Source organism: Dendropsophus ebraccatus, chromosome 11, assembly GCF_027789765.1.
Source record: "Dendropsophus ebraccatus isolate aDenEbr1 chromosome 11, aDenEbr1.pat, whole genome shotgun sequence".
Classification (NCBI taxonomy): domain Eukaryota; kingdom Metazoa; phylum Chordata; class Amphibia; order Anura; family Hylidae; genus Dendropsophus; species Dendropsophus ebraccatus.
In genome coordinates, this window is record NC_091464.1 from 48,413,575 (window position 1) to 48,429,775 (window position 16,201).

General features: G+C 42.6%; 1 protein-coding gene across 1 annotated transcript in view; it reads left to right on the forward strand.

The window, feature by feature from the left end:
• The first annotated feature begins 9,895 nt into the window (after positions 1 to 9,895).
• The window catches only part of ITGAE (integrin subunit alpha E), a 64,007-nt gene continuing 57,701 nt past the window's right edge, over positions 9,896 to 16,201 (forward strand). Inside the window, exons 1-2 of the mRNA XM_069944806.1 lie at positions 9,896 to 10,070; positions 13,017 to 13,134. Coding sequence (XP_069800907.1) covers positions 9,992 to 10,070; positions 13,017 to 13,134 — 197 coding nt within the window. The 5' untranslated portion in view covers positions 9,896 to 9,991. The remainder of the gene's footprint in view (positions 10,071 to 13,016; positions 13,135 to 16,201) is intronic.

Genomic DNA, 16,201 nt, shown 5'->3' on the forward strand with positions numbered 1-16,201 from the left:
AGAGGAATATGATATAGTGGGGATAAGCGAGACATGGCTGGATGATGGCCATGGCTGGGCGGTTATTCTGCAGGATTATAGTCTGTTCAGAAATTATCAGAAAAACAAGAAAGGGAGAGTGTTCTACCTATATGTTATATCCTGACCCCCCTTATAGGGGCACTCTAGCAAATCTTTAATTCAAATCAACTGGTTTCACAAGGTTATATAGATTTGTAATTTCTATTTAAAAATCTCAAGTTTTTCTATACTTATCAGCTGCTGTATGTCCTGCAGGAAGTGGTGTTTTCCTCCCATATTCTCTGCATATTGTAAGTGTTCTAGATGTTTTTAGAGCTAGAATGTTTTCATTCTCAGTCAGCAAGCAGAGGTCTAAACCTATACTACACACCCACCCTCAGTAAACAGATACCTGATATGCAGCACATAGCTACACCATGGGTGTGTCAGCTCTGCTACATCATCAGCTAGTATGGAATACATACTGAGGTGATCTCATGCAAAATCAGTGAAAAAAAAACTGTCCTGTGTTCCTGGCACTGTTAGAGCAGCGTGCGGCGTTTCTGGCACTGCCTATCCTAAAGTAATTTTCCGGACATGAAAGTTACCCATTATATCCCTCAAGCAGTAGGTAATTGTGCCCCATGTAGTAGCCACCACAAATAGTGCCCCACATAGCAGCCAGCCCTCCCGATAGTGTCTCATATAGTAAGTAGTCAGCCCTCCCAATAGTGTCTTATATAGTAACCAGCCCCCAATAATGTCTTATATAGTAGACAGCCTTCCCAATAGTGTCTTATATAGTAGCCAGCCCCCAATCGTGTCTAAAATAGTAGTTAGCCCTCCCAATAGTGTCTTATACAGTAGCTAGCCCTTCTAAGTGCCCAATATAGTAGCCAGCCCTCCCAATAGTGTCTTATATAGTAGCCAGCCCTCCCAATAGTGTCTTATATAGTAGCCAGCCCTCCCCCAAAGTGTCTTATATAGTAGCCAGCCCTCCCCAATAGTGTCTTATATAGTAGCTAGCCCTCCTAAGTGCCCAATATAGTAGCCAGCCCTCCCAATAGTGTCTTATATAGTAGCCAGCCCTCCCAATAGTGTCTTATATAGTAGCCAGCCCTCCCCAATAGTGTCTTATATAGTAGCCAGCCCTCCCCCAAAGTGTCTTATATAGTAGCCAGCCCTCCCCAATTGTGTCTTATATAGTAGCCAGTCCTCCCCAATTGTGTCTTATATAGAAGCCAGCCCACCCCAATAGTGTCTTATATAGTAGCCAGCCCTTGTCAATAGTGTCTTATATAGTAGCCAGCCCTCCCCGATTGTGTCTTATATAGAAGACAGTCCCTAAAGTATTCTTTTGTATAGTAGCCAGCCCACCCCAATAGATTTTTTTACAGTAGCCAGCCCTCCCCAGTAGTGTCTTATATAGCAGCCAGTCCTCCCAATAGTTAATATATAAAAAAGGTAACAGCACAAACTGCCAATGGGCAAAAAGTGAAAAGTCAAGACAGTGCACGCCTCACCAGATTGAACTCGGGCATCCGGACATCAAGCAATGTTATAAACGGAGACAGCACTTTGTGAAGATGAAAAAATCTTGTGGCTTTATTCACACCCCTGCGTCAAGCTTGAGAAAGGCTAGTGTGTATAGCCGAAACGTCGCAGGGGTGTGAATAAAGCCACAAGATTTTTTCATCTTCACAAAGTGCTGTCTCCGTTTATAACAGTCCTTCCAATAGTGTCTTCTATAGTAACCAGCCCTCCAAATAATGTCTTATATAGTAGCGAGTCCTTCCAATAGTGTCTTATATAGTAGCCAGCCCTCCCCAATTGTGTCTTATATAGAAGCCAGTCCCTAAAGTAGTCTCTTATATAGTAGCCAGCCCACCCCAATAGTTTTTTTTATTTATAGTAGCCAGCCCTCCCCAACAGTCTCTTATGTAGAAGCCAGTCCTCAAGAATAGTCTCTAAAATAGACACCAGCCCCTACTTTAGTTGTTCATGACTGCCCCCTAGCTTGGACTCCAGAGGCTGTAGGAAGCGCTCGTCGGAGGACGCACAAGAGGACTTCACCACATTGCCAGCAATGGGGCACTACTGAGATACTTCTAGGCCACAGGCTAAAAACTGCCTGCGGCCTATGAGAATATAGTATGGGTGGTCCAAGCAGCTCTACGGAGCACCCATATTATAATCTGCTGCAACGTCAGGTGGGCCAAATTTAACAAAGCAATGGAAAAGCATGGCGGGCCAAAAATAATGGCACCACGGACCAGATTTGGGCCGCAAGCCAGAGTTTGACAGGACTGTCATAGAGCTAATATTAGACTCCCCTCCTCCAAGCTGGGCTGCCCTGCTCTGTTTGGTTTCTGTCCATAAGATGGCAGACATGGAGGAGCATGTGACCATGCAACGCCCCCTGTTTCCTCCATTGGCATATAAAGGCTCAGTGATGGACACTGGGGGGGGGGGGGGGGGGGGCTGGTCACATGCTCCTCCATGTCGGCCATTTTATGGACAGGAACACCTAAAAGCAGGTCAGTATAGCCTGGAGGAGGGGAGTCTGATTTTAGCTGAGTGAGGTACACAGTGTTTGAGCGCCTTTTTTGCCAGCCAATCAGTGCAGAGCAGAAACGTCATTGCTGAGGTGTAGGAGTCTCATTGGCTGCTAAAATCACATGACCATGTCACATAAAAGTCACTGTGCTGCGTTCTGGGCGCCATTTTTTCCTCATTTAGCGTCCTGTATGGACGGCAATCGCAGTGTACCATCGTTTGCCTGCACGCTGCCATTTCCATTAATCACTGAGCTGCATTCTAGGCGCCATTGTCTCCTCACTCATTCACTCACTGTGCTATAAAGACGGCTATCACAGTGTATTATTTGCCTGCATGCAGCCATTTTGAGTAGTCACTGTGCTGCATTCTAGGCGCCATTGTCTCCTCACTCTCACTTTTCTGTACATACAGCTATCTCACAGATAGGGAGTGAGATTAGAGAGATTAGTGGGGTGTTTATCAAGGTTACACTAGCATATTTGCAACAAGCATTTTCCTGTCCATAGACACCATTGCAGCCATAGCAATACTTAGCTTTGGGATTACAGGCTGCATATTGGATTTGCCAATTCATACATAGTGCCCAAAAGTGTATTTTGGTCTGTAGCTGTATTCCTATAAACTGAACTGTGAACTGTGCATTATTAAACTCCTCCACACCTACAGCCCTCCAACTGGTACTGTAGGATTAAATAATTATTAACATGTGCTGGGGTGATTTGGGGCATGTGAGAAAAATATGCAGCAAGGTGGGTGATAAAAAGGAATGGAAAAAATAAAGACAAACACTGCATACATAAATAACATTTTTCTTATCAATAAAAAAACTCTTCCTTTGGCGTCGCCTTGCCAGCATTGCCTACATTTCTGCAAGCTCAAGTTGCAGACCTCTCAACAGGTGACTCGCTGCATAAAGACAGGTGGACATGCGCCGGCATGCTGCCTCCAATTCAAAGTCCATGGGTATTTCTGTTGAAATACAAAAAAGTTATATAATCAGTATAATAAACTATCATTTTTAACTTTCACTGCCTTGATTAACCCGATAATAACACACGGATGTGATTTAACTTGCTCTTCGTTTCAGCCCTGTTCTGATTGGCTGGCAAAAAAGGCGCTCGAACACTAACGCGAACGCTAACTCGAACAAACAGAAAAATGTTTGGTTCGGTTCGAGTTCGAGAAAAATCGAGATGTTCGACTCGAACCTAACTTTTCTCGAACAGTTCAATCAACACTAACCATGAAAAGGGAGCATTCTCTAACTCTAACTCTCTGCCACGTGGTGTTGTCACGGCTGATTCATTAAATAAGTTCAAGGGAGGCCTGGATGCTTTTCTTGAAAAATCTATTACAAGCTATGGGCACTAGATTACTTGTGATCGGACGCTGATCCAGGGATTATTCTGATGGCCATTAGAGTCTGGAAGGAATTTTCTCTCTGTGATGGGACAATTGGCATCTGCCTCATAGGGGTTTCTGGCCTTCCTCTGGATCAACACTTTAGGGTTTCTGTAGGTTGAACTTGATGGATTCGTCTTTTTTCATCCTTATTAACTATTTTACTATGTAAGGTCTACCACCTCCATGCGCCTTGTATAGCATTCATGTTGTATTTTGGTGGAATTACCAGAAGGGAGCAAAAGGCTTCAGCCCCCAGACTGCCCCTTTAAACACTTTTTGGGTGTTTAGTATGGTTTTGTTCCAGTAAAGACATGTCCACGTCCCACAAACATTTCCTCATACATTACTTCTCAGTTTAGATAAATGTGACCAAATATGAGTCATTCTACACAGCAGTGAACTACACATACTGTTACTGTAATCTGGCTATGGTACAGAAACTAATCGAATGACCTGTGGTTTGAAGAGATGTTCATTCTGAGACGCCTTATGTGACCTATGCTACACCCCAAATGAGCAAGCGATCACAGGGCTCTAGTGACGTGATCATGTACAGATAGTCATAATAAACTCAACTTATTGTCCAATAACATATCCACTGCCTTTTCTGCAGTTCCTGGAGCACTTGGATGGAATCAGCGAGTTATATCACCCTCATGCTTCATTTACAATATGGGAATGCATACTGTAAGGCAGGGATGGGGAACCTTCGGCCCTCCAGCTGTTGCAAAACTACAATTCCCATTATGCCTAGACAGCCGAAACTTTAGCTGTCCAGGCATGATGTGACTTGTAGTTTTGCAACAGCTGGAGGGCCGAAGGTTCCCCATCCCTGCTGTAAAGGAAAGGGAACCTGTCACTATTAAAATCCTACTCACTGGCAAAATGAAATAACCAGAATGATGATTTAATGAGGAAAGATTCAGTATGTAAGATAACTTACTGATTTAAAACCCTGCTTTTAGGCTTCGTCCAGTGGGAGGTCTCAAACAATAATTGACCTTACCTCCAGGAACATGAATACAAAGTTAGTTGCCTAGATAGGATTGCCTACTGGAATTCCCAGAAGAAGTAGGGATTCCCACAAAGCTATACAGTATATCAATCTGCTCAGCTTTTTCTGCTGTTTAAGGGTCCTATTACACGGAGCGATTTTTAACGATTAACTATAAACGATAGCAAACTAGATTGTTTATCGTTAAACGGAAATTGTTCACCATATTACACAGAAAGATAGTCCTTAGTTACGATCATCACTAGGATCGTTATTGTGATTGTTACTACGATCGTTTACTCCTCCTGATTCCAGCAAAACAATGAACAATGTGCAATTACACTGAACAATTAGTGAATAAATGCGAAACTTGAGCGAACGAATGTGGAATTACAGCAAACGATTAACAATACACCGAACGGTTAACAATAATTTTAGGTTTAGATCTAAATCAACGACATACGAACAATTTTTCGATCGTTGCCCGCAATTACACAGAACGATTATTGTTTAAATTTGAACGATATAACGATTTTTCGCACGATAATCGTCCCGTGTAATAGGGCCCTAACACTGCAGATCAGACTGCATGACCAACATAATATATTTCCTTTAACCTCTTAACTCTGCAGTAAGGTCCGGGACGTATTTTGTGCTATTAACTTTTTGAAACAAGTGATTCTAAGAGAGCCACAGTTAGGTACAGCAACAGGGAACAGGACCGACTATCAGGTACAGTAACATGGGTGACTATAGGTGTAGCAATGGGGAATAGGGGGCACCACCAAGTACAGTATTAGGTGACAGGGATGACTATTAGAGGCTAGGAAGGGGGTTAATGTGTGTTGTGTTTGTGTTAGTGCTTACTGTACTGAGGGGCTATTCTCCGCTCCCAGCTCTGAATTCTTCCCACAGACAACCAAAGAGATCAGAGACAGAGGAGCTGTCAGAAGCCAGTCCCTCTAGTCACTGTGATCGGTCTGTCATTACAGACAAACGAATCACAGTGATCCCCAGCCAAGGTGACTGGTTATAGGTCTCTGGCTGGTTTCCAGCACCTGTCACCAGTTGCTGACATCACTCAAAGCTAATCTGACGCTGCATAATTTCAGTTTGAGTAATTCATTAACATGTTAGTGGGAATACACTAATGCAGCAATTAGGAGTTGAAGCAGTTTTTTAACAAAAACTTTAAGTGCATCTGTCTTCCCCTTACACAGATGTTGCACATGTATTGTTCTCCATTATAGTATATGGGAGATTGGGAAACAGTCAAATGTCTTGTCTTTCCCTGTGGCATAATAAAGGACGTCAGTTGATTCTAGTTGGCTATAATACACAATGTTACTTGGGTTCACTATGAGTGAGGCTGGGTTCACACTATGTTTTTGCAATCTGTTTTATGCAACCCCCCCCCCCCAATAAAAAAAACTGTTGCATTTGTGTGCATCCATTTTTCTATTTACTTCCATCATAAGAAAAAGGATCAAAATGCATGTGACCATCCGGGGAAATGAAAGGAGAATCTAACCTGCTGGTGCCGAGGCAGTGCACCTAGGGGTGCTTCGGAGCGAGGATTACACAGGCCTTCCTCCTTAGGGTCTCCTACGCAACAGGGCGCTATCAGCAGGTTATATTCCTCTAACCTGCTGGTAGTTCCCCTTTAAGGAATGACAGTCTTTTATCTGTTTTCTCTATCAGTCTGGTGGCTGTCTAGCACTTGCATAACACTACTTGATTTTATCAAGTTTTCAATGTGTTTTATGTCTTATTTTCAGTATTAGTCTTCAGGAGCTCAGAATGAAACAACTACCGCATGATACATGATTCATTTTCTCTATACAGGATATTAATTACTGACGCATCCTATTACTAGAGGGAAGTACCCAGGCCCGCTTCTGCCATGAGGCAGAATGAGTATTCCGCCTCATGCGGCAGATTCTGCGCTCCTGCAGGGGGTGGCAGACAGCAGCCTTGCAGCCGCTTGCCTGTCCTGTCACCAGCGCTCACCACTGTACCCTGCCGGGCTCCCACGCAGTCAGCCAGCATCTCCCTTTGCCCTCTAGCCTGTGGTGAGTGTCGGCGGGGGCTACGGTCGGATCGGAGCGCGCGGGAGCACCGGGGGGTATGGGGGTGGGGGTGGGGGTGGTGGGTTTGTATTCCTATTAGGGCTGCATTCCCATGTCAAGGAATGACTATTTTCATATTACAAAAGGGGATACCTCCAGGGGGCAGCGATACTTACATGAGGGGCAATATCCGCCAATTTAGCATGGCGGGGTGGAATACTACAGGTGAGAGGACTTACGGCCAGGGGGCATGAGACATGGGGCACAATTACCTTAAGGGAGGGGAGGGACTGCCTACATGGAGTATACCAATTTACTGGGGGGGGGAGTAACTACCATGGGACTACTTACAGGGGGGATGCACAGAGGGGACCTACATACTATATGGGGACACAAAGGCACCTTAATACTATATGGGTCATAGCAAGGTCTGCTGTATGGATGCACAGAGGGGGCATAGAAGGGGCCTTTATTATATGGGTGCACAGAGAAGACTTGTGCCATATGGAAGCACAGAGGGGGCTTGTCTATTATTAGGAGGGACATATTGAGCATAATTGCTTATATGGGGCACAGACAGCCACTGATACTATGTGAAGCAATACACATGGAAATTTGTGTAGAGATGAGGACAATGTTGGGGTGAGGAGCCTAAAATGTTTTTCTGCCAGATACTGTGGAGAAGAGTCATGTCTGAAGACGTTTTCATGATGGCTGGGCAAGATGGAGAAGAAACGGAAGAGTGAAGAACTACGACTTGCAAAAAGGTCACAAGAAGAGATGATGGCCCTGTAAGTAACTGGATGTATCACTTAAAAAGTCTGCTGAATACAGTTGTCACTGCTGAGGGAGAATATTGGCCTTTATACAGTAGATTTTACGCAGTAACAGTACAGTAGTATTATGCAATGGCAGCGTGGAGTGAGGCATCACTGGTCAAGGGGGTGCCCAAATTGAAGTTTCGCACCAGGGCCCATGACATCCTGATACAGATATTTTACTCAACCATATGCTTCAGTTGCTATTCTTAGATTTGTAGTCCTTCATATTGGTGAGTGTTTAAACGAGGCTGTCCTGATAGGTATCCCACGAAGATAGCTCAAGGCCGGTGGCACGTATTGCACTTGCAATGTAAGTCCCAAGCCTGAGTACTCTGTGACGTCACAAGAGCTACAGATCGCTGTATGAGGCAAACTTCCTCAACGCGTTTCAAAGGTTACGACCTTCTTTCTCAAAGTTCAAGTTTATCAAACAGGAGTAAAGTAAACATAGAAGGATAGCTGAAGATATTGTATACCCTACTGGTATTGCCAATGCATTAGAAAGGGGCTGTGACTAACATACTAAGCTGCTTTCAAGTACTGGTTTTGTTATAGTGGCATTTCGGAAAGTTATTCCAGGACTATGCGCAACAGCTATGCTTACAGTTAAGAAATTCATTAAATTATTGTGATTATAAACAGTATGTGCCAAATCGTTATATTTCTTCTTGTTCCCCTCTTTTAACCTCATATTTGAAGGTATACATATATCAGGAGTGTTAACTAATGTATACTTCTGGAGAAAGGGGTCACTGAATGGGATTCAAGTAGGGTTGTGTTGTAGTCCATCTATAAACTGCCCAACACAAATAATTACAGCTCAGGTTTTAGTTCTGGTAAAATGGAAGAGGAGCTGGGATTGGTTGCTGTGGGAAGTTTACACCAGTCTATATTTTACACTCTTTGATAAATCTCCCCCAAAGAGATCAGAAATTTATGTACATGGTGATCCCAATCAGGTCCTGAGATACCAAACTGAGCCAACTCCATGTTCAGCTCAGGATACAAATTAAAACTTTCTTCATCTCTCAGTAGTGGTAAAAAAACATTATTATTTAATGTTTAAAAAGAAAAAAAGAAAAAGGCACACCAATGTGCTACATGCAGGGCTGGCTCTAGGTTTTTGCAAGCCTTTGGGCAACACAACCTCATCCATCATCCACTTTGCCATCATCATATTGTACACACAATGCACAATCACTTGAGACACCACTAAGGTTTATCTGACAGATTTTTTAAGCAAAAGCCAGGAATGGATTTGAGAAGGGGAGGAATCTCCGTTTTTCATGCATGACCTGTTCCCTGTTTATAATCTGTTCCTGGCTTTGGCTTCAAAAATCTGTAAGATAAATCTCTCTGTGCAAAGGGACCCTAACATACACAAACACACATTACTAATATAGACAATTAGGCTACATTGACACAGAACAAGGATGTGGAACGCCTGTACACGCACAGAACTACTATAAATATAACTAGAACACACATATAATACAAAACCAAATGCTATATGTAAAACATTTTATTTTTAATCTTTTATTTTTACTTTTTCGGTAAAAAAAAAAAAAAGTGTTCCTAAAAATAAGTTATTGAGGTTCCCTATAGTGTTGTGCACATATGCTCCCCATAGCCTCAGCTACAGATACTGAACCCTAAGCCTTCCTATAACACTATACCTGCAAAAATGACTAAAAAAATCAGCAATGGCAGTAACCCCCATGGCAGTATGTCAGTCACAGTTAACTCTAAGAGTGCCAGCTACATTTCTACCCACATTGATCATTCCTTTGCATGACTGCTGACATCATACACTGTCATTCAAATCTCAGGCAAATAGTCTTCTATTGCACTAATATGGGAATATTTAGCGATGTCAACTGCTTGGCCACTAGTTCTGCCTGGTGACTGTTTAAGACACTTATAGAAGCAATTTACATGTTTATATAGAGAGCACATTTACAGTTTCTTTTTGAAATGTAAAAACCAATTGTGGTGAAGATTTTAGCAGAATGTGGAACAGCAGTGACAAGAACACAACGTGTGTGCAGAAGAGAGACACACCACAAGTCTACTGGGGCTAGTAACCTAGTCTTACTTCTCTCATCTCTGATCAGTTCTCTGCGGACTGCACGCAGTACTGCAACATGTCACCACTGCCCTTCCGTGCCCTACTCAAGACTTGTATTGGAACCACAGCAGGCCACCTTCTACTTCTGCTACTATGTAAGAAATATTTTATATTGGCCGTCTTTTCATGTTTTGTTTTGTACATTGTTGACTGAAATGTACTTCTGTCTGTTCTGTTGCTAAAGCAGATGTTAAAAACTTGAATTTTCTTGTTTCGCTCTTATCTTTTCCTATCTTTTATTTTTCTAGCCAGTATTAGTTTGCACCATATGGTACAGTCTGTAGTTGTAGCTCCTCTGCTTTGTCCTGCTTACTGTATTGATTCATATAGCTTATATAATATCCATATTTTAGGCACTAGAAATAGATTTGCAAGGTGACAGAAGACATAGCCTCCCATGTAACTGCAGTAAAATTGGTGGCTCAAAGCTAACGTTTTGTTATTTTAGAATTAAGCACATAGTGCTAAAAAAACCATCAAGAAGGCTTCTCCTAGATGGACACTGCATCTTTATCTAATAAATATATTCTACCTGCATGTAGCAGTCCAGTTAATTCTGGCGTGGTCCATTTATTTTAGTATTATACTGTAGTGACGGTTACTATTTCAGGATCATGTAAAACAATGTTATGCTACAGGTCATTAACACTTCACCACTGCCAAGCAATTCCTAGTTATCTCCCTATTATTAAAAAAAGTTATATTATTGTTTGTAGAACCTGCTTAGACCAATTTTAATTTTATAAAGATAAGTGTACAATAAGGACAACCCCAGTCTCTATATATCTATTACAGGATAAGGACATCATTCTAAGCCAGAGACGGGTTACTAAAAAGTTGATTATTAGGACAGTTTTCTCTCTGTAATACCACATTGAGTCTGACTAGCCATGAAAAACGTCCCCTGGGGGAAAACAGCATAAATCTGGGGTATAAGGGCAGGATCTGCAGTGACTAGCTGTAAGCATACTATCTATAGCAGGGAAAGGGAACTTTTTTGGCTGAAAGAGCCATGAACACCAATTTTTTTTCAAATGTAATTCCGTGTGAGCCGTACAATCTGAATATAACTAAATTAAAAGTAAATGTCTGCATTTTATGTAAGACCATCTCTTTTAAAGTCTCTGAATTCTTTTTATTAAAGTATTGTATTGCCCCCCAAAAGTTATACAAATCCCCAATATACACTTATTACGGGAAATGCACATAAAGTGCTTTTTTCCCTGCACTTACTACTGCATCAAGGCTTCACTTCCTGGATAACATGGTGATGTCACGACCCGACTCCCAGAGCTGTGCGGGCTTTGTGGCTGCTGGAAAGGATGATGGAAGAGGGATGCTCAGTGTCCCTCCAGTGCCCTGTGTCCCTCAGTGTCCCCCTGCCATCATCCTCTCCAGCAGCCACAGCCCGCACAGCTCTGGGAGTCGGGTCGTGACATCACCATGTTATCCAGGAAGTGAAGCCTTGATGCAGTAGTAAGTGCAGGGAAAAAGCACTTTATAAGCATTTCCCATACTAAAGTTTTGCTGATGGCTTTGTAGTCCCCCACACACACTACCCCACCTGACCCCCCCACACACTACACCACCTGAGCCTCCCACCACCCCCACATGTACACTACCCCACCTGAGAGATGAGAGGATGGGGGACTTCTGCTGCCAGGATACCTGGGTGACCAGCAATATGGCCGCCACTTAACGAGCAGAGGTTGAACAGGAGTGTGGGGCCACTGTGGCTGGTTGTGGTGTGTAAGCAGTGGTTGGATGTGTGCGCCATGGCCGGCGGCAATGGCCCCATGCTTCTGCTCTGTGTTGATTGAAGGAGCACATCTAAGCACTATGTAGGGTGGGAGGTAGGTGAGGCTGCCACTACTGTCATTGCAGGACCGGCAGGCTGTGAACGGGTAGTGGGCAGGCTGCAAGCCATAGGTTCCCGACCCCTGATCTATAGAGAAGGGAATTCATGAAATTACTCTTTTATAGGCTTATTCTTGCTGTATACAATATACTTATTCAATAGTCTGTCGCCTCTACTCCCCCATCTTTATCACAGCTGGGCACTAATATACATTTATTTAAAAAAATGTTTTTAATGAAATATAAATATACCTTTTTATAGTGTGTTTGAATCGTGTTTCTTATGGACACTGGCAAGTTACCATTATGGCTAACAATGAATTAATGCAAATCAATAGAGGTGTTTTAAAAAGTATTAAAAGTGTCCAGTAATAAACAAGAAAATAACCTAAACAATCTAATAAACCAAAATGTAGCCTTGTTTAGCTTTCACACAATTCCCAACTTTATTGTTGTACTAAATATCTCAACTTTAAAGTGACTCTGTACCCAGAATCTGACCCCTCCCCCCAAACCACTTGTACCTTCAGATAGCTGCTTTTAATGCAAGATCTGTCCTGGGGTCCGTTCGGCAGGTGATGCAGTTATTGTCCTAAAAACCAACTTTTAAACTGGCAGCCCTGTGCCTAACAGCCGGGGCTTAGATTGTGTATGCATTAGGCTGGCACAACTTCTCTGTCCCTTCTCCCCACCCTCCTTATCATTAGGAATGTTTCAGACAGATTGTCTCCTATTCCTCAGCTGTGTAAGAACAGCACATGGGCTGGATCATTAAGGCACCTGTGTAATGTTCAGACAGGAAAATGTTTCAGTGGCATTCCTAATGATAAAGAGGGTGGGGAGGAGGGACAAAGTTAGGGCACAGATACTCCCGTTTGGCACGGGGCTGCAAGTTTAAAAGTTGTTTTTTTAGGACAACAACTGCATCACCTGCCGAACGGACCCCAGGACAGATCTTGGATTAAAAGCAGCTATCTGAAGGTACAAATGGTTTGGGGGGGGGGGGGGGGTCAGATTGTGAGTACAGAGTTGCTTTAAGGACAGATACAACATTTTACATACCTTTGCAAATTTGTAACTCCAAAATCCATGCAATAGAACAGTATTCTTTTCTAATATATCGGGAGACCTAACCATGATTCCTAATACTAATGTTATAATCTTTCCTTTGTTATGTTCTGTAGTGCTGGCTCCTTCCGAATGTTTTAATATTGATACTGGGAAGGTATGGAGTTATAGAGGGAAGGAGAAGTCCTTGTTTGGACAGAATGTAATGCAGTATAATCTCGGTCCTGATAAAGGGTAAGTCGATCACAAATAAAGGTTAATGGTTTGTTTTCATATTAATTCAGTTTAAAAAAAAAAGCTCCTATCATGCTCTCTCTTTCTTGCTCTCTCTCTCTCTCTCTCTCTCTCTCTCTATATATATATATATATACACATAAATATATATATAGTAACCAAGAACTGGTTTAGGCTATGTTCCGACTACAGTCATTTAATGGCCAAAGGGAGCCATCTAATCATAATGACAGACGCAAATAATGTTCATCATCATTACATACGTCATTATCAAGATGGCCACCTCTTCCCGGTTAAATTAGGTGGTAACACAGCCTAAGGTCGGTCAGACTGCTTTGAAGGGATACTTCACTTAATAAAATTTCTATTACATAATTTGGGCCCTTTGTCTAAAGCACATCCTGACTTACACCCTAAAGCTGCAGAAAATCCTCACTTCCTGGTCCACATGGTCTTGGCTCCTCATTTCCCCTCTCCCTTCTGAGCCTAAACTCATGTAATCCCTGTCTCTTCTGTTGCCAGCCAAGCTGTAACACCTCATCTCTAACCTCGCCCACCACTGACATCAGACCAATCAGTGAGCACCTGGCCAAGGGGCAGGGAAACAACAGAACAGTGACAGCCTCCAGAGCAGTATAGGGAACACTTTTTCATCTCTCTCTTTCTAATCCATCTATGTAGATGGACATGTGTCCCAGGGTAAGCTTGTCTGTCACTGTCAAGGATCAATTATTATCTCTGTCTGGCAGTTAGAGAATACTGGAAGTGCCAGCACACAACATTGCTAGTTCTCCAGCAGTGAGGGAGTTAAAGCGACTCTGTACCCACAATCTTTTCCCCCCTAAACCACTTGTACCATCAGATAGCTGCTTTTAATCCAAGATCTGTCCTTGGGTCCGTTCGGCAGGTGATGCAGTTATTGTCCTAAAAACAACTTTTAATCCTGCAGCGCTGTGTCTAACGGCCAGGGCTTATATTTGTATATGCATTAGGCTGGCACCACCTCTCCGTCTGTCCTCCCCACCCTCCTCACCATTAGGAATGATCCAGGAACATTTACTGCTGTTTGAGCTTTGCACAGGTGTCTTAACAATCCAGCCCATGTTCATTATGCACACAGGTGGGGAATAGGAAGCAATCTGCCTGGAGCATTCCTAATGATGAGGAGGGTGGGGAGGAAGGACAGAGAGGGTGTGCCAGCCTAATGCATATACAAATGTAAGCTGTTAGACACAGCGCTGCAGGATTAAAAGTTGTTTTTAGGACAATAACTGCATCCCCTGCCGAACAGACCCCAGGAGACATCTTGGATTAAAAGCAGCTATCTGAAGGTACAAGTGGTTTGGGGGGGTCAGATTGTGGGTACAGAGTTGCTTTAACAGAGCTGTTTTGTGAGAGAAAGTGCATAGAAGGATCTCGTGTGGAGACCAGTCAGTGTGTTGTGAGGTAAAAGCTCCTGTTGTGTGTGAGGTAGAAACAGTGACAGAGAAGGTCAGATTTATGTGAAACAAGGGGAGAGAATTCATCCTAGTGGGAATAAAATGGATTACAGGATGGGACTGGTGAAAGTCAGGTATCTGCTAGAAAGCATTTTATCATTGTCACCACTGATGTTTATTTTTGTTGGAGCTTACTGTATATTCCCTCAGAAACTCAAATAACAATATCCAACACTGCCATACCATAAGGGTGTCTGTAGATAACAGATAGATATTTTGTGTAAAACAGAAGCAGGTTGAGCCAGGGATGGGCAGGTTCTTGGCAGTTAGCTCTGAGGTGCAATGCATGCTGGGAAATGTAGTTTCCTATCTTGCATATAGATCGGCTGTAGCTCAGGAACTGTAGCTCAGGAACAGCGGCAGCTAGAAAGACAGAAGTCAAAATACTTGGGGACTTGTTGAGTAAGACCAGCTAGGTTTGGGAGAATTTCATTTTTTAGCTCCTTAGTGGAATACCCCTTTAACCCCTTAAGGACAGAGCCTAAAATGACCTTAATGACAGCGACAATTTTTATTTTTGCATTTTCGTTTTTTCTTCCTCGCCTTCTTAGAGCTATAACTCTTATTTTTCCATCTACAGGGCCATGTAAGGGCTTGGTTTTTTTTCAGGAACAAGTGGACTTTGCAATGTTGCCTTTAAATGTACCATAAAATGTATGATGGAACCCCAAAAATATTATGTATGGGGTAAAATTAGGGGAAAAAAATGCAATTCTGCAAATTTTAGGGGGGGATTCCGTGTTTATGTAATGCACTTTACAGTAAAACTAAAATTATTTTTATTCTATAGGTCAGTCTTAATACAGCTATATGCAGTTTATATAGCTTTCCTAGTGTTCTACTGTTTTTATCAACAGTAAAGCTTTTTTTTTTGCAAATAGGTATGATTAAAATGGCCCTATTGTGACTCTTATAGCGCTTTAATTTTTTCACGCACAGTATTTTTTGGGGGGACTATAACAAGCATATACATTTCATTCATTAACACTGATCATTGCCATGCCATAGCATAGCATCAATCAGTGTTATCTGCGATCATTGCATAGAGCCTGTGGCAGGCTTTATTTACTGATCGCACGTCTGACTGCTGGGAGAAAGGTAAGAGACTCTATGGGATCACATCTGTATGGGACCGACATCTATTTGACATACCCCTTTATTTGCTACTTTTTTTGGTTATACCATTTTTTCTAGGGTGCAGAGGGCAGCCGAGTATGCCTTCCGAGACATGGAGGGGCAGTGCCAAGTTGCAATATTGAATATTCAATCATGACTTAGCCCTACCCCCAAATCTCGGAAGGGGGGGGGGGGGGGCGGAAAATTTTTCAGAGCTGGAGATAAAAAGGTTTTATTTTCCTTTTGCTCCCTGGACAATCCATTTAAGCTACAGTACCAGACATAGCCAAAGACATAGAGTGTGCATTGATGACAGGTGCACACAAACCCCCACCAATCTTCCTCCCCTTTTGCCATGTTTATCACATCAGCATTTTTCTCATTCAGAAATGGATCCATCTATATTAAAAAGACGGATAAGCACAAACTGATGAGCAAACTGATTGCAAAAT